The sequence below is a fragment of the Scyliorhinus torazame genome, chromosome 5 (assembly GCF_047496885.1).
Source record: "Scyliorhinus torazame isolate Kashiwa2021f chromosome 5, sScyTor2.1, whole genome shotgun sequence".
Taxonomy (NCBI): Eukaryota; Metazoa; Chordata; class Chondrichthyes; order Carcharhiniformes; family Scyliorhinidae; genus Scyliorhinus; species Scyliorhinus torazame.
In genome coordinates this window covers 157,537,580-157,561,569 of record NC_092711.1, presented here as the reverse complement: position 1 = coordinate 157,561,569, position 23,990 = coordinate 157,537,580, and the positions used below count along the sequence as shown (strand labels likewise).

Genomic DNA, 23,990 nt, shown 5'->3' with positions numbered 1-23,990 from the left:
ATGTGCTGCTATTATTGCCTAATAATTGATTCCAACATTTTTTTCAATAATAAATGTTAGGCTAATCGTCCTATAGTATCTCGTTGTTTTCCTCCCTCCCATTCTGAATCAGCGGGGGTTGTCACATTGGCAGTTTTCCAATCGTCTGGTACTTCTCCAGAATCCAAAGATTTTTGGAAAATTACAATCAATGCATCCACTATCTCTGTAGACATTTCTTTTAGGATCCTAGGCTGCAGTCATCCAGGGGACTTATCTTATCCCCATTAGTTTGTCCAATACAACTTCTCAAGTGATGGTATTTAATTGCTCCCTCCGTATTCTTTAGTATTAATGGGATATTCGATTTATCTTCCACCATAAAAGCTGATGCAAAATATCTGTTTAACTCCTTTGCCATGCTGGGCTTCTGGTGACGGCGGGCGGGAGGCAGCCGTACAATGGAGGGCTCCCGTTCGGGAACGGCATTTTCGTGGCTTTAAGCCCGGTGCCAGAGTCCACGGAGGCGGCAAAAGCAGGGCGAAGGCACAGGGGAGGCACAGTGAAGAAAAATGTCGAGGGTGAGCAAACAATTCGGCCGTTAAAAAAAACAGCTGAAGGTCGGGAAGTGGAAGTGTCACCAAGGAAAATGGAGGCTGGAGCACCAGGGGAGGCCGCATTGCTTACGGCTGAATAAATAACTAAGGTGATGGCTGTGGAATTCGAAAGGCAGTTTACAAAATACATTGAGACAATGAGGAAGATGAGGGAGGTGATGAGTGTGCTGGTGGAGGAGTTGATTTCCCCAGTGACGATGGCGGTGGCGAGCGCAGTAGTGGAGGTGTGGGGGCAAGGAGAGGCGCTGAAGGAAGTGGAGGAGACATTATTGCAGCACGGTGATCAACTTACCTCGATGGGGAAGGAGATGCGGAAGGTGATGTACATTAACAAGGATCTGCGAGGAAAAATGGAAGACCTGGAAAACAGATCCAGGCGAAAGAATTTGAGGATTGTGGGGCTCCCCGAAGGAGTTGAAGGACCGAGGCCGACTGAGTATTTTGCCGCGATGCTGGCGAAACTATTGGGGGAGGGGGAGGATCCCTCCCGATATGAACTGGATCAGGCTCATCAGTCGTGGAGGCCTATACCAAAGGCGAGTGAGCCGCCAAGGGCAGTGACTCTGTGCTTCCGTAGGTACAGGGTGAAGAAGAAGGTCCTGAGCTGGGCCAAGCAGAAGCGGGTGGTGCAGTGGGCTGGAGCTGGTATACGTGTATACCAGGACTTTACGGTGGAGCTGGCGGGGAGGCGGGCTGCCTTCAACCGGGTGAAGAGGGCACTGTACATTAGGTGCAGTGCAGCATTGTATAATCCAGCGAAGCTGAGGGTGACTTACAAGCTCAAGGACTTTTATTTTGGAACGGCGGAAGCAGCGGAGGAGTTTGCGAAGGCAGAAGGACTGTGGCAGAACTGAGAAATGGCCATGTGCCGATGTGACCTCATGACTGTATTTTCTCCTTTTTTGTTTCACTGTGCGCAGGTGTAGGGGCTAAAGAACCCAATGTTGTATATATTTGGACAAGGGAAGTGATGGGACTTTCATTCAAAATGAGGGCTCTTTTGGGTGTAGGTGGATATGCGGGGTTTGTGTGCTAAAAGGGGATTTCTGGGCTTCCCTAGGGCCGGGCAAGTGGGAAAGGGACCCGGGCGGGGGCCTCCAAGCTGGCCTGTTTAAGCCGGCCAGTGAACGGGAGTGAGGTGGGGGGAGGGGCTGCGGCCATCGGAGCCTGGCAGAACAGGGTCCGAGTGGTCTAGCCGGGGAGGAAAGTTGGGGGGAAGGAACCGAGGTTGGGGGGAGGAGTTTTACAGGAGGCAGTGGATGGGAGGAGTTGGAGGGGGGTGTTTACACCTCTTGGGTATTATGTACGGTACTCTTTCAGAGGTTGGATGGCGTTGAGTATAGGGGGGATAGGTTAATGGTGACCATGGGCGGTCACGGACTCCTTTTTCTTTTTCTCCTTTGTTTTTTGTTTCCACCGTGGGAGGGTTTGTTTTATTGGATGCATGTATTGACAGGTGGGCTGTTGTTTGGGGTGGTGGGAGGATGGGATCGTTGTTATTGTTAAGGGGATTGATTTTGTATTTGTTACCATTTACTGTCTGTGGGTGGGGTGTAAATTTTGAAGGAAAATGTGAAAATGGAGAATAAAAACATTTTAAAAAAAAACTCCTCTGCCATTTCCTTGTTCCCCATAACTGACACAGCGGCATGGAGGCACAGTGGTTAGTACTGTTGCTTCACAGCTCCAGGGACCTGGGTTCAATTCCCGGCTTGGGTCACTGTCTGTGCGGTGTCTGCACGTTCTCTCCATGTCTGTGTGGGTTTCCTCCGGGTGCTCCGGTTTCCTCCCACAAGTCCCAAAAGACGTGCATGCTAGGTGAATTGGACATTCTGAATTCTCCCTCTGTGTACCTGAACAGGTGCCGGAGTGTGGCAACTAGCGGATTTTCACAGTAACTTCATTGCAGTGTTAATGTAAGCCTACTTGTGAAAATAATAAAGATTAAGGGCAGCACGGTAGCATTGTGGATAGCACAATTGCTTCACAGCTTGGGTCCCAAGTTCGATTCCTGGCTTGGTTCACTGTCTGTGCGGAGTCTGCACGTTCTCCCCGTGTGTGCGTGGGTTTCCTCCGGGTGCTCCGGGTTCCTCCCACAGTCCAAAGATGTGCGGGTTAGGTGGATTGGCCATGCTAAATTGCCCTTACTGTTCAAAAAGGTTAAGTGGGGGTTACTGGGTTACGGGGACAGGATAGGTACGTAGGCTTGAGTAGGGTGCTCTTTGTAAGGGGATTGGCCATGCTAAATTGCCCTTAGTGTTCAAAATTGCCCTTATGGGGATAGGGTGGAGATGTGGGCGTGGTTAGGGTGCTCTTTCAAAGAGCGGTGCAGACTCGATGGGCCGAATGGCCTCCTTCTGTACTGTAAATTCTATGAATAAAAAGTATTATGAGGCTCTCCCAAGATTGATTTTCTAAGGGGCCTCTGTGGAGTTGAGGTTACAATCAGATCAGCCGGGAACTTATTGAATGGTGGAGCAGGCTCGAGGGGCCGAGTGGCCTACTCCTGTTCCTAATTTGTATGTTATCACATCCTTTATAATAGATTGTAGCATTTTCCCTCCTACTGATGTCAGGCTAATGGGTCTGTGGTTCCCCGTTTTCTCTCTCCCTCCTTAAATATTGGGGTTACATTTACCACCTTCCAACCTGCAGGAACCATTCCAGAATTTATAGAATTTTGAAAGATGATCACCAATGTATCCTCTATCTCTACAGCCACTTCTTTCAACACTCTGGGATGTGGAGCATCAGCTTTTGGGGATTTATTAACTTTCAATCCCATTATTCTCTCCAGTACTGCTTTTTCACTAATACTAATCTCTTTCAGTTCCTCGTGCTCAGTAGTCCCCTTGGTTCTCTCGTGTTTTTGGGACAATTTCTGTATCTTCCTCCGTGAAGACAGACACACATTGTTTAGTTTCTCTGCCATTTCCTTATTCCCCATTATAAACTCTCCTGTCTCTGCCTGGAATGGACCCACATTGGTCTTTGCTAATCTTTTTCTTTTCACATTCCTATAGGAGCTTTTCCAGTTCTCCCCAGTTTGCTCTCATATTCTATTTTCTCTTTATCAGTGTTAATGTAATGTTCTTGGTCCTCTTTGCTGAATTCTAAAACAAGTTCCCAATCCTCAGGCTCACTTCTATTTGGGCCTCTTTATGAGTCTCGTCCATTGATCTACTAGAATCTTTAACATTTCTTGTTAGCCACGACAGCTTCACTATGTAAATAAAATGTGAGTAGTTGCCTGTCTATTGTCTATCGTCATACAAAGAACAACAAAGAACAAAGGACAGTACAGCACAGGAACAGGCCCTTCGGCCCACCAAGCCTGCTCGGATCATAATGTCTGTCTAAAATAAAACCTTCTGTGCTTCCAGGGTCTGTATCCGTCTATTCCCATCCTATTCATGTATTCGTCAAGATGTCTCTTAAACGTCACTATCGTACCTGCTTCCACCACCTCCTCCAGCAGCGAGTTCCAGGCACTCACCACCCTCTGTGTAAAAAAACTTCCCTCACACATCTCCTCGAAACTTTGCCCCTCACACCTAAACCTCTGGCACCTGGTAATTGACTTTTCCAACCTGGGAAAAAGCTTCTGACTATCCACTCTGTCCATGCCACTCATAATTTTGTAAACTTTTATCAGGTCGTTCCTTAACCTCTGAAAACTACTCTACTGAAAACAATCCGAGTTTATCCAACCTCTCCTGACAGCTAATACCCTCCAGGCCAGGCAACATCCTGGTAAACCTCCTCTGTACTCTCTCCAAAGCCTCCATATCCTTTTGGTAATGTGGTGACCAGAATTGGAGGCAATATTCCACGTGTGGCCTAACTAAGGTTCTGTACAGCTGCAGCATGACTTGCCAATTTTTATACTCAATGCCCCGGCCAATGAAGACAAGCATGCCGTCTGCCTTCTTAGCTCCTTATCCACCTGCGTTGCCACTTTCAGTGATATATTTATTGTAATTTTCCAATCTATCACAGACAACTTGCCCCTCATACCATGACAGTTTGCTTCTGCGAGAAACACCCAGATAAATTAGACAAAAGAACCATGGGCGGGACTCTTCCCTACCCGGCGGGGCGGGGGGTCCCGGCGGGATGGAGTGGCGTGAACCACTCCGGCGTCGGGCCGCCCCAAAGGTGCTTCCTCCGCACCTTTAGGGGCCAGGCCCGCGCCAGAGTAGTTGCCGTCCCGCCGGCTGGCGTGGAAGGCCTTTGGCGTATGCGCGGGAGCGGCAGCTGACGTCATCTCCGCGCATGCGTGGGGGGGGGGGGGGGAGGGGGTTCACCTCCCTGTCGGCCATTGCGGAGGCTATGGCCGACGCGGAGGGGAAAGAGTGCCCCCACAGCACAGGCCCGCCCACAGATTGGTGGGCCCCGATCTCGGGCCAGGCCACCATGGGGGCAACCCCCGGGCCAGAACCCCCCACGCCTCCCCCCAGGACCCCGGAGCCCGCTCGCGCCGCCTGATCCCGCCGGTAAGGGAGGTGGTTTAATTCACGCCGGCAGGACCAGCATTACAGCAGCGGGACATCAGCCCATCGTGGGCCGGAGAATCGCCGGGAGGGGCCCGCCAACCGGCGCGGCACAATTCCCGCCCCCGCCGAATCTCCGGTACCGCGATTCTCCGACCCGGCGGGGGGGTCGGAGAATCCCGCCCCATGTAACCACCATAGCTCATCTTAATGGCAACGTGGCAGCTTTGGGAACTAAATATCTTACAATGTGCAAACACCTTTTCATTCTGTGCTCCTCGCCAACCTGGAACCAGGTAATCGCAACTAGCCTCAAAAATGGTCAGCCCACCGGAGGCAGCGGTGTTAGACCGGCCAGTCCAGCAGAAAGAAACCCTCCAATCATCACCATTCACCAGATGTCAGAATGAACAAAATGCAGTCCTGGATGTCAGTGAGAGCAGAAACCATAACAACGGAGCCAACATCTGTAATTTATTGTGAACTTGTCCGAGGCACAACAGGTGTGATGAATCACAATCCCCTCCTCCCCACATTGAGAGCAGATGAATGGTCTCTCCCCAGCATTAACTCGCTAGTGTCTCCGGAGTTGGGAAGGATCATCGAATGTCTCCCCTGCTCAGAGCAGTTTCCAGGTGTGAACTCGCGAGGGTTCCCGCAGGGTGTATGGATATCTGAATCCCTTCTCTCACTAAGAGCAGGTTAATGCCTTCTGCACTGTGTGAACTCGCTGGTGTCTCTGCAGGCTCGATGAAGTAGTGAATCCCTTCTCACACTGAGAGCAGGTGAACGGCCTCTCCCCGGTGTGAACTCGCTGGTGTGTCAGCAGCCTCGATGAAGTAGTGAATCCCTTCTCACACTGAGAGCAGGTGAACGGTCTCTCCCCAGTGTGAACTCGCTGGTGTTTCCGCAGGCTCGGTGAAGTAGTGAATCCTTTCTCACACTGAGAGCAGGTGAACGGCCTCTCCCCGGTGTGAACTCGCTGGTGTGTCAGCAGCCTCGATGAAATAGTGAATCCCTTCTCACACTGAGAGCAGGTGAATGGCCTCACCCCAGTGTGAATTCGCTGATGTATCAGCAGGCTCGATGAAGTAGTGAATCCCTTCTCACACTGAGAGCAGGTGAACGGCCTCTCCCCAGTGTGAACTCGCTGGTGTGGCCGCAGGCAGGATAACCGAGTGAATCCCTTCCCACACTGAGAGCAGGTGAACGGCCTCTCCCCACTGTGAATGCGTCGATGTCTTCGCAGGTGGGATAATTGAGTGAATCCCTTCTCACACTGAGAGCAGGTGAATGGCTTCTCCCCAGTGTGAACGCGTCGATGAGATTCCAGTGCAGATGGAGTCCTGAATCCCTTCCCACAGTCCCCACATTTCCACGGTTTCTCCATGTTTTGGGTGTCCTCGTGTTTCTCCACGTTTGACTCTCAGTTGAAGCCTCGTCCACACAGTGTACGGTCTCTCCCCGCTGTGAATGGTGTGATGTTTTTTCAGGCTGTGTAACTGGTTAAAGCTCTTTCCACAGTCGGAGCTCTGGAACACTCTCACTCGGGTGTGTGTGTCTCGGTGCTTTTCCAGTCACACTGATGGTTAAAATCTTTTGAAGCCGACAGAAAAGACAAACATTTCTCCTTCTAGATTCTAAGTCTGGTGATATTCAGTTCCAAGGAATTGAGAGACTCAGTCAGATTGAGACGTGATATTTGTGATTTCTGTCTGTAATTCCTCCTCTTCTAATATCCTGTAAAAGCAATTTACAAAAGACATCACTGTCAGTACAGGATAGAAATTCAGAACAGACAATTCTTGTTCCTAGAGAACATTCTTTCCTCTCTCATTCCTCAAAAGCTGTAAATCTCCATCCCACACACTCTCCCTCCATTCTCACTCTGCTGTATCTAATATTCACCCTCCCAATTCTCCTGAAGGTGCTGATTCAGGCTGATTGACAGATCCATGCTCACTGCTTCCTGTCCTGGACACAGAGGCCATAACAAATACAAGCTGCAGTCGGCTATTCGGCCCATCAAACCTGCGCAACCATTCAATGAGCTCATTGGCCGATCTAATCAGCACCATTTTCCCACACTAATCCCCATATCCCTCGATATCTTCAATATCTAAAAACGTATCAATGTTGTTCCTGAAAATACTTGATGACTGAGGCAATGTAGCACAGTGGTTAGCACTGTTGCTTCACAGTGCCAAGGATCCGGGTTCGATTCCCGGCTTGGGTCACTGTCTGTGCGGAGTCTGCATGTTCTCCCTGTGTCAGCGTGGGTTTCCTCTGGGTGCTCCGGTTTACTCCAGCAAATCACGAAAGACGTGCTGTTTGGTAATTTGGACATTCTGAATTCTGCCCTCTGTGTACCCGAACAGGTGCCGGAGTGTGGCGACTAGGGGATTTTCACAGTAATGTCATTACAGTGTTAATGTAAGCCTACTTGTGACAATAAAGATTATTATTATTACTATCAGCCGTGTTACTGACCAGAGGCTGAGTGTGCTGACTCAATATCTGTGAGCTCATGAGGCCGAGCTTCAAAACACCATGAAGAGGCTCGATGATCCCGAGGAAAGAATCCTAAAAGTTGAGCAAGGTGCCTCCTCGACGGAGGCAAGAATTCAATCCTTGGAAAACTGGCCAGTGGCAGTAGTCCCGGAACGTGGAGAACCCAGGGTCAGCGAAATAACATCCGAGTCGTCGGCCTGCCAGAAGGTGTGGAGGGTGAGGCTCACGTTAGGTTCTTCGAGGACCGGCTGCCACGTTTCTCAAGTTGGATGTGAAGCCTGGGCGATTCCAATGAGAATGGGCATCGGATCCTGTCTTTGAGGCTGAGGGATAGTTTTCATCCCAGGCCTGTAATCATTCACTTCCACAACTTGAAAGATAACCAGAAGGTCCTGGAGACGGGTAAGGTGAGGTGGGACCTGGCTCCATGAGGGAGTGAGGATTTCCTTCTTCCAGGACTTTTCGGCAGCCACACAAACGAAGAATCGAGGCTTCGATGAAGTTTGAAGGGAACTCAAGGCTGCGGGAGTGAATTATGTCGCTTTATCCTGTGACACTGAAAATTGTATCCGACAACTCCGTCAAGTCTTTCAATAATCCGACTACTGCCTTGGCCTTCATTAAATCCAGAATGGCAAGGATTTGGAGCGATAGAACATAGAACATAGAAAATACAGCACAGAACAGGCCCTTCGGCCCACGATGTTGTGCCGAACCTTTGTCCTAGATTAATCATAGATTATCATTGAATTTACAGTGCAGAAGGAGGCCATTCGGCCCCTTGAGTCTGCACCAGCTCTTGGAAAGAGCACCCTACCCAAACTCAACACCTCCACCCACCACCAAGGGCAATTTGGACATTAAGGGCAATTTATCATTGGCCAATTCACCTAACCCGCACATCTTTGGACTGTGGGAGGAAACCGGAGCACCCGGAGGAAACCCACGCAGACACGGGGAGGACGTGCAGACTCCGCACAGACAATGACCCAAGCTGGAATCGAACCTGGGACCATGGATCTGTGAAGCAATTGTGCTATCCACAATGCTACCGTGCTGCCCTTAAGAACAAATAAATCTACACTATATCATTTTCCCGTAATCCATGTACCTATCCAACAGCTGCTTGAAGGTCCCTAATGTTTCCGACTCAACTACTTCCACAGGCAGTGCATTCCATGCCCCCACTACTCTCTGGGTAAAGAACCTACCTCTGATATCCCTCCTATATCTTCCACCTTTCACCTTAAATTTATGTCCCCTTGTAATGGTGTGTTCCACCTGGGGAAAAAGTCTCTGACTGTCTACTCTATCTATTCCCCTGATCATCTTATAAACCTCTATCAAGTCGCCCCTCATCCTTCTCCGCTCTAATGAGAAAAGGCCTAGCACCCTCAACCTTTCCTCGTAAGACCTACTCTCCATTCCAGGCAACATCCTGGTAAATCTTCTTTGCACCTTTTCCAGAGCTTCCACATCCTTCCTAAAATGAGGCGACCAGAACTGTACACAGTACTCCAAATGTGGCCTTACCAAGGTTTTGTACAGCTGCATCATTACCTCATGGCTCTTAAATTCAATCCCTCTGTTAATGAACGCGAGCACACCATAGGCCTTCTTCACAGCTCTATCCACTTGAGTGGCAACTTTCAAAGATGTATGAACATAGACCCCAAGGTCTCTCTGCTCCTCCACAATGCCAAGAACTCTACCGTTAACCCTGTATTCCGCATTCATATTTGTCCTTCCAAAATGGACAACCTCACACTTTTCAGGGTGAGGATGATTTGCAGCTCAGGCTAACTCAGGCTCTAATCTAAACTCTTTCCCTATCATGGTGTTGTTGTCTGAATTTGTTATCTTTTATCCTGTTGAAGGGAGTTGTTATTCTGTGAGCGCCGATTGAATGTCTTCTTCTCCTCGAGTGTTCCAGGGACTCGTATTATCTTATCTCAGTTATGGTAGATGTGCCGTGTGCTTATTATCCATCATCTTTCTTCTATTATCCGAGCGTTAATCATGGCAGAACCGAGTGGCGCCATTGCCAAAGGGTGGGTGGTGGTGGATGCAGGTTTTCATGGGTGGGTCTAAAATGCGGGAAGGACATTCGATCCCCATTTCCTTGTTGGGCCTTATTTTCTTCTCCTCAATTTGGAGAAGGTATCCTGAGGGTAACAACAGTTTGGCTGTGGGGTTAATCCTCAGGGTCCTCAGTCTTATTGAGGAATATCCCCTTGGATCTACTGTGGTGGTGATTCTTTTGTATTTTGTTATTATGGGAGGGTTTATGTGTTGTTGACTTTATCCTACTCTGGTACAGACGGGGCTGTGAAAGGAGCAGTTTGGGGAGACTTTGGTGCCTGTGGTGTAAAGTGGGTTGGAGAGGGGGGTAATGGAGCACGCCCGATTGTGGCGTGAAAGTCTGTTCCTGTTCTCTCTGTTGCCAAACTAATGGCGGCAGTTAATCTGCAAATTTTCTCAGGGATTGTACGGGGCATCCATCACCCTATCAGAAGGAAAATGATTGCCTCCTTTCTTAAGGAGAAAGTCAACATAGCTTTATTCCACGAAACGCATCTAGATTAAACTCAATTGGGGTCGACACGGTGGCTAGCACTGCTGCCTCACAGCTCCAAGGACCCAGGTTCAATTCCGGACTCAGGTGACTGGCTGTGTGGAGTTTGCACATTCTCCCAGTGTCATTGTGGGTTTCCTCTGGGATCTCCGGTTTCCTCCCACAGTCCAAAAGATGTGCAGATTAGGTGGATTGGCCATGCTAAATTGCCCCTTTGTGTTGAAAAAGATTGGGTAGGAATACTAGGTGATTCGGATAGACTGGAGGCATGGGCTTAAGTAGAGTGCTCTTTCAAAGGCAGGTTCAGAATTGATGGGCCGAATGGCCTCCTTCTGCACTGTAGGGATTCTGTGATGAGGAGTACTTTAAATTGAGGCGGAATTGGGTGAGGCAGGTTTTTTTTGGCCTCTTTTTTCATCAAGTAGCAGGGATGTGGCAATCTTTATTAATAAAAATATCCTTTTCAAAGTTGAAACCTGCACGGAGGATAAAGAACGTAGATATGTGACCATTCGAGGTTCGATGCATGGAGATGTTGTTTCAATAATGAATGTTTATGGACCCCAAATTGCTCCCGGAATTAATTACGAAGGCTTTTGTGAATTTTGCAGAGGTGGCTTCAACTCACATTTGGCGACTTCAACTGCCACTTAAATCCTCTGGTAGATAAGCTCCCAGTAACCAACCCCCCCACCCCTCCCCCTCCCCTCACTTCAAGCTAGGGTGTTGGCCTCAGCTTGTGAGGAGGTGGGTTATGTGGATGTTTGGAGGACTTTGCACCCGAGTGGTGGAGATTTAACCTTCTTTCCAGTCCCACAGCAATGCCGTACTAGAATCAATGACTTTTTTGTGCCGAGGACGATTCTACGGTGTTCTCCTGCACCACAGGGAATATTTTCATTTTCACATCCCCCCCACCCCCACCCCTCACTACCCCCACACCACCCTCCACCCCCCACCCCCACTGGAACTTTTACTCGAGAAAGTGGAGGTTTGGTGCCTTCCTGACAAGAGGTACTTCATTTACTACACATTTTAAGGAAGAGTTTGAGTTCTTCCTTTTCTTTAACTTGGCCCCTGGTATTTCCCCCTCCAGACGTGTGAAGTTCTTGAGCAAATACAAAGGCCAACTTTGGAGCGATTTTCTCTGTGTGGCTTGGTGGAAGGAAAAGGGCCATGAAGACGGAGGAAATAAACAAGAATTTCGGGAATTCTATGCAGGATTATACAAGTCTGAGCAGTCTGGTGATGTGTTGGCGGGTGTGGAGCATTATTTCTGTTCCTTGTGACCATCCTTTCAGCCAGACAAATAAATGTGTGAAGCTGAGGGAGCAAAAGATGTCAATGTCTTTAAGAGAGAGAGAGAGACCTGGGCCAAGCTTTGCAGAGTCTGCACCCTCCCTGGATTCACTTCCTTTCCCTTCAGTTGCTGCAAGTCACCAATTGAAGGTGAGAACGAGAAAAGAAAGTGTTTTACTCACAGATGTTGGAGACAGGAAGAACTTGTGAAGTTCAATCCAGCAGTTACACAAAGCCCGCGCTGATTAGCTGGAGGACAAGAGTCCTTCCGGTCCTCCAACTCTTTCTTTCCATTGGTCAATAGCTCAGGAAAAAGGTCAGGAGGCGGGCTATCCTTCGCACATGCGCAGTTCCCCCTCCCTTGGACATGCGCAGTCGTGGGCAGGAGGCGATCACCGATTGACATCTTGCTCTGGCCGTCAGCCGGTTGCCTGGAAACCTTGTTTCGAGGAGGTTCTGTTGTCGGTTTTTTTCTCCCTTGTTCAGGGGGTGGGCGAAGCAACGGGTGGGGGCGGGGAGCGCCGGGCCTGCGCACTGGAACCCGATGACGATAACGTGGAATAGAGTAATTCCTATTGGTTGATTCAGGAAGGGCGCCATTGTGATGTCACAGCGGAAGTGAAGGAAAAACCTTTCCTGTCGCCAACATCTGTGAGTAAAACATTTTCTTTTCTCATTCTCACCTTCAATGCGTCACTTGCAGCAACTGAAGGGAAAGGAAGTGAATCCAGGGAGGGTGCAGACTCTGCAAAGCTTGGCCCAGGTCTCTCTCTCTTTCTCTCTTAAACACATTGACATCCTTTGCTCCCTCAGCTTGACACATTTATTTGTCTGGATAAAAGGGTGATTTCTTTCCCAATGTTCACAATTAAAGGGCTGATTTCCCCTGGAGATGGCTGACATTTAAGAGACAGTAAATTAATATCAGACAGAGATATGTCTGGTACTTTTAAATGGTACAGATTAGATATATTATTTATGGTTCTGTAATAAAATACATTTATTGTTATTTCTGGTTGTGTTATATTGTACTGTCGCTATTTATATATTTCCAGTCATCTCTTCCCTCAGAGGGTTGTTAGTCTCTGGACTTCTCTCTCACAGGGACCAGTGGAGTCGGAGTCACTGAATATATTCAAGGATGAGTTGGACAGATTTTTTATATATATATATATTTTTAAACCATTTTTAAAATAATGAATGCAACAGACGAACAGAAATATTGATGGAAAATGGGGATAGTGTAGCACAACTGATACTGCCGCATAAATACAAGCAACACATTGCAAAATTAATTTGTAGCAGGATATTTTAGGGACCAGAGCTGCTATATGAAATGCCGGATTCATTGAACAACCAGTTAACAGGTTAACATAGTGAGTGGGGAAAGAGGGTAAGATTATATAAAAACAGAAGAATAACAATGCAGGGCGCATACCCCAAAATATTACAAAACAGACTAACAGCATAGTCAAATTAAAATAACATAGATGACACAGAATCTCGATAGTGCAGAAGGTTCTTCTTCAAGTCTGCACTGACCCTCAGAAAAAGCACTCCCTGAGGCATACACCCCACAATATTCCCATAATCTAGTGCATTGATCATCGTCAACCCACCTAACCTAACACCTTTAGACACTAAGGGGCAATTTAGCATGACCAAGCCACTTAACTGCACATCTTTGGACTGTGAGAGGAAACCAGAGCACCCATGCAGACATAGGAAGAATGTGCATCTCCACGCTGACAGCTACTCAAGGAATCAAACCTAGTGCTAACCACTGTGCCTCACTGTGCCCTACTCTGGGCTCAGTTGAATTGAAAGCCCTGGAGGAGCAAGCCAGTCAAATTGGAGCACATGTATTTGAGATAGGGGTCTCATAATTTAACAGATGCATCAGACTTAGAATGAAGTACAGACATTAAAAATTGCAATGGGATACATTCCGTAATCAGTCTATGCCAGTTTTGGATAGAGGGATAACTGGCTGGTCTGCTTCCATATCGAGCCTGATGAATCTTGGGTCTATCCTAACCAAATTCCGGATGAACCTAAGATGAGAGGCCAATTGATAAAGCCTGATATTTGGGAGACACAAACCTCCCTTAGCTCCTGGTGATTGGAGCTTAACAAACTTGAGGTGAAGTTTATTTTTGTTCCAGATAAATGTACTAATCATTTCATTAATTTCCTTAATGACTCTGGTCGACAGCAGTATAGGCCACTTCTGCAGAGGGTAAAACAGTCTGGACAACACATTCATTTTAATGAAGGCGATCTTCCCTCACCATGAAATCGGAAGAGCCGACCACTGGGCAAGGTCCCACCTAATAGTCACTATCAGCTGTGGAAAATTAGTCCCTTATAGCTGTCTGAAAGAGGGGGACATCGACATTCCCAGACATTTAAATCCCAAGGGGGGGCATCTGAAAGGGAACTTAGCAAGAGGAGGAGGCTTACCCTTCAACACCCCCCTCCTCCCACCAGCATGGCCTCTGACTCAGTAAAATTCATCTTCTCACCAGAGAAGTCACTACATCTATCCACAATCGGGTACAGCTGTTTAAGATGAACATTTTGCTGTGGTTTTTATTTTTATCTCCGTGCCTAATGGTCTTTTTGCTGAAATTGTTCTTTATGGGGGTGGATTGGTTGGTTTAATCGTTTGTATGGGCAGATAAGTTGGCAAGGATTAGGAAGACGGTGAATCAGAGAGGGCAACAATCAGGGGGCTTGGCCCTGCTGAACCTGTTATACTGTTATTGGGCGGCGATCGCAGAGTAGGCGTGGGGTAGGGGCAGGGAGATGGAGCCTTTGTCGGCTTACATTAAAGGGTAGGTGGGGTTAACAGGTTACAGGGATAGGGTGGAGACATGGGGTGCTCTTTCAAAGAGCTGGTGCAGACTCGATGGGCCGAATGGCCTCCTTCTGCACTGTAGGGATTCTATGTTCTATCATTTCAAGGAGCTGGTTATCGTCAACTGCTAGCGGGGAGGGAAGGGAGTGAGGTGGAGAGGTTGGTTCGGGAGTTGGGGTGGGTTTAGGGGTTTTGTGTTGGTTTTACTTTGTAATGTTATGTGTTGTAAATGTTAAAATCTGAATGAAAATACTTTTTTAAAATCTATCCACTACTCCAGGACTGAAACACTGGGGTTCAACACAAACTGCAGCCCGTCCTCTGCACACACAGTGATTTGTGCTGCCTCACCCCACCCTCCAGGCCCGATATCAGAGGATCCGATCTAATAGCCTCTGGCAAGGGCTCAGTGACCAACGCAAACAGCAAGGGGGACAGAGGGCAGCCCTGTCTAGTTCCTCTCTGAAGCTGAAACTTCGACACCCTTAAACCATTGGTGAACACCGCTGCTACCAGTCTGTGATATAACAATTGAATCCACTCAATATAATCCTCACCCAACCCGAAGCCTCGCAGCGGATACACCAGATAATTCCACTCAACTCGAGCAAAAGCTTTCTCTGCATCGAAGGAGATCACCAGCCCATCCAATGCATATTTCTGAAAAGTCTGAATCACATTCGGCAACCTTCCAACATTGTTACTGGAAAATCTTCCCCGTATAAACCCAGTCTGGTCCTCCCGCATGATTGTCGGAAGGATGTCCTCCAGCCTTATCGCCAAAACATAAGATCGCAGTTTCAAGTCAACATTCAAAAGAAAGGGAACTTGTGACGGGGATATGCTGAGTAGTCACACATCAGGTGGCTCTCCTCCATACAACAGAAAAATAGGCAGTGTCGGCCGAATTTAGCCGCAAAATCAGACTTAAACATCCCCTCACCCTCAACAATAGTGCGGACAACAAAATGCCAGAAAGCAACAGCTCGAAAGGCTGCAGGGTCACAGAAACTGCAGCAAGGGACAGGAGCGGCGAGCAAGCGGGTCGGCGGCCCCACGAGGCGAGGGGTCTCCAGTCTTCCCGAGAGAGGGAGACCGGCGACCCAGAAAACAAGCCCCCCCCCCCCTCCCCCCGACCAGGCGATGGATGGAGGATGTTCCTAACCAAGGAACTTAACGCAATGAAGGATGACATTAAGGCTGAGATAAGGGTGACGGTCAAGCTGGCGGAGGTGCTAGCCGCCATGCAGAAGATGCTCAATGGCATGTGGAGGAAACTGGAAGCCCAGGGGAGCACAGTTCGAGAGCTGGAAAAGATCGAGGACCAGTAGAATCGGTCAAGGAGACAGAACATTCAGATAGTGGGTCTGCCAGAGGGGATTGAGGGCAGGGACCCAATCGAATACGTGGCCCAAACGCTGGGCAACCTGATTGGGAGGGACAGCTTCCCCAAACCGCCAGAGATCGACAGGGCTCACAGGTCACTCCGACTGCGTCACCTCGCAATGAACAGGGGAGCCAGCTCATAGGAGGGAGGAGGCGAGGGCAGCAGAGCGCAGGAGATGGTGAGGAGGAGACAGCAGGGGCACAAGCAGAGCGGGCGTAGGAGGGGGTCAGATCGATCCTGGGGGGGGGGGCACACACCAGCGGGAAAGCTAGTGCCGGGAAGTACGGGAGAGAGCGGGACTGCGGCACATCTCCCACTGGGAAGAGAGCATCTGGGAGGGGGGGGAGCAGATAGAGGGGGGATACAGTGGGGTGGGGGGGGGCAGATAGGGGGGAATACGGTGGGGTGGGTGGGAGAATAGAAGAGGGGGGATACGGTGGGGTGGGGGGGGGGGGGAGATGGAAGAGAGGGGATACGGTCTGATCATGAGAGGGGGAACTTCACAACTGTTCACAGGATCCATTGACTGACAGATCAATCCCAGAACAGGGAAAATGACAGGCATGGCGAGGGAACTCGGAACGTTCATGGGGCAGTGGATCCCTGGCGGTTCATGGAGCAGACGGGGCAGTGGATCCCTGGCGGTTCATGGAGTAGGCGGGGGCAGTGGATCCCTGGCGGTTCATGGAGCAGACGGGGCAGTGGATCCCTGGCGGTTCATGGAGCAGACGGGGCAGTGGATCCCTGGCGGTTCATGGAGCAGATGGGGGCAGTGGATCCCTGGCGGTTCATGGAGCAGATGGGGGCAGTGGATCCCTGGCGGTTCATGGAGCAGACGGGGCAGTGGATCCCTGGCGGTTCATGGAGCAGACGGGGCAGTGGATCCCTGGCGGTTCATGGAGCAGACGGGGGCAGTGGACCCCTGGCGGTTCATGGAGCAGACGGGGGCAGTGGATCCCTGGTAATTCTTACACCCGGATGAGAAGGAATTCCCGTTCTTCTCACCAGTACACAAGGTCTACACTCACATCGGCTTCTTTGTTGTGGGGAAATCGGTGCTTCCAGAAATAGTCAGAGCGGAATAATCCATGATTGTAATCTCAGACCACGCTCCACATTACATGGATGTGAGGTTGGAGACGGGCCAAGCCCAATGCCCCACATGGAGATTGGACACGACCCTCTTGGCCGACAAGGTCTCCTGCCAGAAAACATCACCGGCCATCGGCAAGTACATCACTAACAACCAGAACGGGGAAGTCTCACCTTCCACATTCTGGGAGGCACTGAAGGCTGTGATTCGGGGAGAAATAATCACCAAAAGGCTCGTAGAGACAGGGGAGAGAGAGCGGTTAGGCAGCAACTGATCGACTCCATTCTGGAGGTTGACAGACGATACTCCGAGGCCCTGACCATAGAGCTTCTGCTGGAGAGGAAGAAGCTGCAAAAGAACTTTGACCTGCTCCCCACCAGGAAGGCAGTGACCAACTCCGCCAGGCACGGGGGACCTTTTATGAGCACAGAGAGGGCTAGCCGCCTGCTGGATCACCAGCTGAGAAAGAAGGCAGCCACGAGGGAAATAGCCCAGGTAAAGGATAACAGAGGCAGACTGGTATAATAATCTTTATTATTGTCACATGTAGACTTACATTAACACTGCAATGAAGTTACTGTGAAAATCCCCTAGTCGCCACACTTCGGGTACACGGAGGGAGAATTCAGAATGTCCAAATTAACTAACAGTATGCCTTTCGGGACTTGTGGGAGGAAACCCGCGCAGACATGCGAGAACGTGCAGACTCCACACAGACAGTGACCCAAACCGGGAATCGAACCTGGGACCCTGGCGCTGTGAAGCAAAAATGCTGACCACTGTGCTACCGTGCCGCCCAACCATAGCCGTCCTGTAACCCAACCAAAAAAGGTCAACCAAGCATTTGAGGCCTTCGACAGGGGACTGTACACCTCCGAGACCCCCCTCCTCCCCGGAGAGAGTTCGGAATCTTCTTGGGCTACAAACTCAACCTGGGCAAAAACAAAGATTTCCCGGTGAGGGGGAGGGGCAGAGCTGGAGGGCCTCCCAGTTAAAATAGCCCAAAACAAATCCCGCTACCTGGAGATCCAGGTTTCCCACGAGTGGACACGGATCCACAAGTGGAAGCTGACCAGTCTGGCGGAGGAAGTCAAAAACGACCCACAGAGATGGGATGGATTCCTGCTTTCCCTGGCGGGGAGGATGCAGATGATCAAGGTGAACGTACTGCCCAGGTTCCTCTTCCTGTTTCGATCCTTACCGATCTACATCCCCAAGGCCTTTTTCCATTCAATAGATAAGGTGATTATGGTGTTTGTGCGGAGGGGCAAGAATTCCAAAATCCCTAAAACAGTACTACAATGGAGAAGAAACATGGGAGGCCTCCCCCTCCCGAACTTGCAATACTATCACTGGGCAGCCACGGCCGAAAGAGTGGGGAGATGGGTAAAGGACCCTGACATGGAATGGTTGATGATGGACGAGTCCTCACATACAGGAATGATCCTCCGGGCCCTCGCCACGGCAACACTCCCATCCCCGCCAGCACCAGTCCAGTGGTGGCAGCCACCCTGAGAACCTGGAACCAGATGTGGCAGCATTTCAGTCTGACCGATGTGTCCATCATGGCCCCCATCTGCAGCAACCATCGGTTTGTACCAGCCATTCTCCACACCACCTTCAAGAGGTGGAGACAGGATGGGGGAACACTGATGGTTAGGGACTTTTACACGGGAAATAGACTAGCGACCTTAGAGGAGCTGGCGGAGAGACTGGACCTACCAAACAGGGATGAGCTCCAGATCAAAAACTTTCTCTGCAAGGAGACACCAGCACACCCAGAAACCCTGAGAAGTACAATGCAAGAGGGGTTACTGGACGCAGACAGTCTGGGGAAGGGAAACTGTGGGGACCTGTACGGACAACTCTTAATAAGGATACGCTCCTTACTTGACCAAACCCAGGAAAAATGGGAGGAAGAGCGAGGGACGGAAATAGGGTGGGGACTCTGGAGCGAAGCACTGAACGGGACCAACAACACCTTCTCCTCCGCAAGGCTAAGCTTCATGCAGCTGAATGTTGTGCACAGAGCGCACCTGACAAGAACCCGAATGAGCAGGTTCTTCTCGGAGATGGAGGACAAATGTGAATGGTGCCAGCGGGGCCCGGCAAACCATGCCCACATGTTCTGGGTATCTGGGTATGCCCCAGGCTAGTCGAATTCTGCACAGCCTATTTAGATGCAATGTCCATGGTTATGAGGGTGGAGCCGTGCCCACAAATGGCAGTCTTCGGGGTATCGGACCAGACAGAACTATTCATGGGGAAGAGGGTGGACGCCCTTGCCTTTGCTTCTCTAATCGGCTGCTGGAGAATCCTGCTCGGCTGGCGATCAGCAGCACCACCCACAGCTCAGACTGGCTGGCAGACCTATCAGAATTTCTCCACCTGGAGAAGATCAAGCTCACCGTCCGAGGGTCAGAGGATGGTTCCCACAAAGTGTGGAGGCCAATCACCAACTTGTTCCAGGACCTGTTTGAAGCCAGCGGCCAATGGAACACTGGGGAGGGAGGTGGGTGTACGGGAGCCAACGGGATCACAGGGAGCAGGCAGGAAAAGGGATGGGGGGGGTGAGGCTACTGGGAAAAGGAGGGAGAGGCCAGAAACCAACTGACACAGAGACCAGAGAGCCGAGAACAAAAACACAAGAAGAGGAACCCCCAAGGGAAGGTTTAAAACAGGACAGGGAGTGCGCGGGGTGGAAGGGGGGAGGCCCATCAATGGGGGGGAAGAGAGGGCACCGTCCACTTGTAAATAACAGCACTCCCATTGTACAGTGAAGGGCCCAGGAAAGAACCCAGAAACGACGAGTGAAGGGGTCGGAGGGGAGGGACGGGAGATGGGGGGACCGGCATAAAGGAAATTGACATGCACATTGTAATCGGCAGAGTTACCCTGACTGCTTGGATAGTGTATAATAAGCATTGCCACAAGTCTGTTACTGGATGAAAAAGAGGTGAAAAAAACTGCTCCATCCAATCCCACCTCAATTTAAAGTGTTCCTCATAATCCAGATGGATTTCCAGTAATAAAACAATATCGACTTTCTCCTAATGAAATGAGAGGATCTTTTTCCTTCTGATAGGGTGATGGATGCCCCGTACATTCCCTGAGAAAATTTGCAGATTAACTGCCGCCATTAGTTAGGCGACAGAGAGAACAGGAACAGATTTTCACACCACAATCGGGCGTGCGCCATTACCCCCTCCTCCAACTCACTTTACCAAAGTCTTCTCAAACTGCTCCTTTCACAGATAAAAGCCCCGTCTGTACCAGAGTAGGATAAAGTCAACAACACATAAACCCTCCCATAATAACAAAAATACAAAAGAATCACGACCACAATAGATCCAAGGAGACATTTCTCAATAAGACTGAGGACCCGGAGGATTAACCCCACGGCCAGACTGTCGTTACCCTCAGGATACCTTCTCCAAAATGAGGAGAAGAAAAGTAACTTTTGTAAATTGTTTTTACAGGATATTAGAAGAGGAGGAATTACAGACTGAAATCTCAAACGTCACGTCTCAATCTGACTGAGTCTCTCAATTCCTTGGAACTGAATATCACCGGACTTTGAATCGAGAAGGAGAAATGTTTATCTTTTCTGTCGGCTTCAAAACATCAGTGTGACTGGAAAAGCACAGAGACACACACGCCCGAGTGAGAGTGTTCCAGAGCACTGACTGTGGAAAGAGCTTTAACCAGTTACACAGCCTGAAAACACATTGCACCATTTACAGCGGGAGAGACGTTACACGTGTTCTGTGTGTGGACGAGGCTTCAACTGATCGACAAACCTGGAGAGACACGAGGAGACCCCCACCCTAGAGAAACGGTGGAAATGTGTCGATTGTGGGAAGGGATTCAGGGTTCCATCTCAGCTGGAAGTTCATCGGCGCAGTCACACTGGGGAGAGGCCGTTCACCTGCTCTGTGTGTGAGAAGGGATTCATTCGGTTATTCGCCCTGCAGAGACACCAGCAAGTTCACACTGAGGAGAGGCCATTCATCTGCTCTCAGTGTGAGAAGGGATTTGGAGATTCATCCACCCTGCGGAGACACCAGCGAGTTCACACTGGGGACAGGCCGTTCACCTGCTTTCAGTGTGAGAAGGGATTCACTCAATCATCGGACCTGCGGAGACATCAGCAAGTTCACACTGAGGAGAGGCCGTTCACCTGCCATCAATGTGAAAAAGGATTCACTACTTCATCGAGCCTGCAGATTCACCAGCGACTTCACACTGGGGAGAGGCCATTCATCTCCTCTCAGTGTGAGAAGGGATTCACTCAATCATCAGACCTGCTGACACACCAGCGAGTTCACACTGAGGAGAGGCCGTTCACCTGCCATCAATGTGAAAAGGGATTTACTCGGTTATCCAGCCTGCTGACACACCAGCGAGTTCACATTGGGGAGAGACTGTTCACCTGCTCTCAATGTGAGAAGGGATTTGGAGATTCATCCACCCTGCGGAGACATCAGCGAGTTCACACTGGGGAGAGGCCGTTCACCTGCTTTCAGTGTGAAAAGGGATTCACTCAATCATCGGACCTGCTGACACACCTGCGAGTTCACAATGAGGAGAGGCCGTTCACCTGCCATCAATGTGCAAAGGGATTTACTCGGTTATCCCACCTGCAGAGACACCAGCGAGTTCACACAGGGGAGAAGGCGTTAACCTGTTCTCAGTGTGGGAAGCGATTCACTCAGTTATCGCACCTGCAGTCACACCAGCGAGTACACACTGGGGAGAAGGCGTTAACCTGCTCTTAGTGAGAGAAGGGATTCAGATATCCATACATCCTGCAGGAACACTAGCGAGTCCACACCTGGAAGAAGCCATTCACCTGCTCTGAGCAGGGGAGACATTCAATGATCCATCCCAACTACGGAGACACTAGAGAGTTAATGCTGGGGAGAGACCATTCATCTGCTCTCAATGTGGGGAGGGGTTTTGTGATTCATCACACCTGTTGTGACTCCAACAAGTTCACAATAAATTACAGATGTTGGCTCCGTTATTGTTTCTGCTCTCACTGACATCCAGGACTGCATTTTGTTCATTCTGACATCTGGTGAATGGTGATGATTGGAGGGTTTCTTTCTGCTGGACTGGCCGGTCTAACACCTCTGCCTCCGGTGGGCTGACCATTTTTGAGCTTCGTTGCGATTACCTGGTTCCAAGTTTGACGAGGAGCACAGAATGAAAAGGTGTTTGCACGTTGGAAATATTTTGTTCCCAAAGCAGCCATGTTGCCATGAAGATGGGCTATGGTGGTTACAGGGTTCTTTTGCCTAATTTATCTGGGTGTTTCTCGCAGAAGGAAACTGTCATGGTATGAGGGACAAGTTGTCTGTGGTAGATTGGGAAATTACAATAAACATATCACTGAAAGTGGCAACGCAGGTGGATAAGGAGCTAAGAATGCAGACGGCATGCTTGTCTTCATTGGGCGGGGCATTGAGTATAAAAATTGGCAAGTCATGCTGCAGCTGTACAGAACCTTAGTTAGGCCACACGTGGAATATTGCCTCCAATTCTGGTCACCACATTACCAAAAGGATGTGGAGGCTTTGGAGAGAGCACAGAGGAGGTTTACCAGGATGTTGTCTGGCCTGGAGGGTATTAGCTATGAGGAGAGGTTGGATAAATTATGATTGTTTTCACTCGAGCGACGGAGGTTGAGGGAAGACCTGATAAAAGTATAGAAAATTCTGAGTGGTGTGGATAGTCAGAAGCTTTTTCCCAGGTTGGAAAAGTCAATTACCAGGTGACATAGGTTTAAGGTGCGAGGGCAAAGTTCAGAGGAGATGTGCGAGGGAAGGTTTTTTTACACAGAGGGTGGTGAGTGCCTGGAACTCGCTGCCGGAGGAGGTGGTGGAAGCAGGTACGATAGTGACGTTTAAGAGGCATCTTGGCGAATCCATGAATAGGATGGGAAGAGACGGATACAGACCCTGGAAGCACAGAAGGTTTTAGTTTAGACAGACATCATGATCCAAGCAGGCTTGGTGGGCCGAAGGGCCTGTTCCTGTACTGTCCTTTGTTCTTTGTTGTTCTATGTATGAAGACAGACAATAGACAGACAGGCAACCACTAGCATTTTATTTACATAAAATATAGATTCCTTTAAGAAGCAAAAATTAAACAGCAAAAGTGAAGCTATCGTGGCTAACAAGAAAAGTTAAAGATTCCATTAGATCAATGGAGGAGACAGTTTTGTAGTGAGCCTGAGGATTGGGAACTTGTTTTAGAATTCAGCAAAGGACCAAGAAACTAATAAAGAGAAATAGAATATGAGAGCAAACTGGGGAGAACTGGAAAAGCTCCTATAGGAATGTGAAAAGGAAAAGATTCGCAAAGACCAATGTGGGTCCATTCCATGCAGAGACAGGAGAGTTTATAATGGGGAATGAGGAAATGGCAGAGAAACTAAACAATGTGTGTCTGTCTTCACAGAGGAAGATACAGAAATTGTCCCAAAAACACGAGAGAACCAAGGGACCAGTGAGCACGAGGAACTGCAAGAGATTAGTATTAGTGAAAAAGCAGCACTGGAGAAATTAATGTGGTTGAAAGTTAATAAATCCCCAAGAGCTGCTGCTCTACATCCCAGAGTGTTGAAAGAGGCAGCTGTAGAGATAGTGGATACATTGGTGATCACCTTTCACTATTATATAGATTCTGGAATGGTTCCTGCAGATTGGAAAGTGGTAAATGTAACCCCAATATTTAAGGAGGGAGAGAGAAAACGGGAACCACAGACCCATTAGCCTGACATCAGTAGGAGGAAAAATGCTACAATCAATTATAAAGGATGTGATAACATATGAATTAGGAGCAGGAGTAGGCCACTCGGCCCCTCGAGACTGCTCCACCATTCAATACGTTCACGGCTGATCTGATTGAATCCTCAACTCCACAGAGGCTCCTTAGAAAATAAATCTGGGGAGATAGTAATAATATTCTTTATTATTATAATCTTTATTATTGTCACAAGTAAGCTTACAATATCACTGCAATGAAGTTACTGTGAATATCCGCTAGTCGCCACACTCCGGCCTGTTCGGGTACACAGAGGGAGAATTCAGAATGCCCAATTCACCTTACAAAGTCTTTTGGGACTTGTGGGAGGGAACCGGAGGAAACCACGCAGTTTTGGGGAGAACG

General features: G+C 49.2%; 2 protein-coding genes and 1 long non-coding RNA gene across 3 annotated transcripts in view; 2 read left to right on the top strand and 1 right to left on the bottom strand.

The window, feature by feature from the left end:
• The window catches only part of LOC140417999 (uncharacterized), a 94,761-nt gene that overhangs the window by 36,880 nt on the left and 33,891 nt on the right, over positions 1-23,990 (top strand).
• LOC140420269 (uncharacterized) lies at positions 5,543-11,884 on the bottom strand. The gene is made up of 2 exons (XM_072504307.1): positions 11,657-11,884; positions 5,543-6,829 (listed from the first exon to the last, which is right to left on the bottom strand). Exon 2 carries the CDS (start codon positions 6,477-6,479, stop codon positions 5,781-5,783), a length of 699 nt encoding a protein of 232 aa, XP_072360408.1. The 5' UTR covers positions 6,480-6,829; positions 11,657-11,884; the 3' UTR covers positions 5,543-5,780.
• On the top strand, positions 11,914-21,840 carry LOC140420273 (uncharacterized). The gene is made up of 2 exons (XR_011946257.1): positions 11,914-12,125; positions 20,294-21,840. It is a non-coding gene; the product is annotated as an uncharacterized lncRNA (long non-coding RNA).

Coding starts and splice junctions, on each gene's coding strand:
- LOC140420269 (XM_072504307.1), bottom strand. CDS start 6,479: ATGGAGAAACCGTGGAAATGTGGGGACTGTGGGAAGGGATTCAGGACT.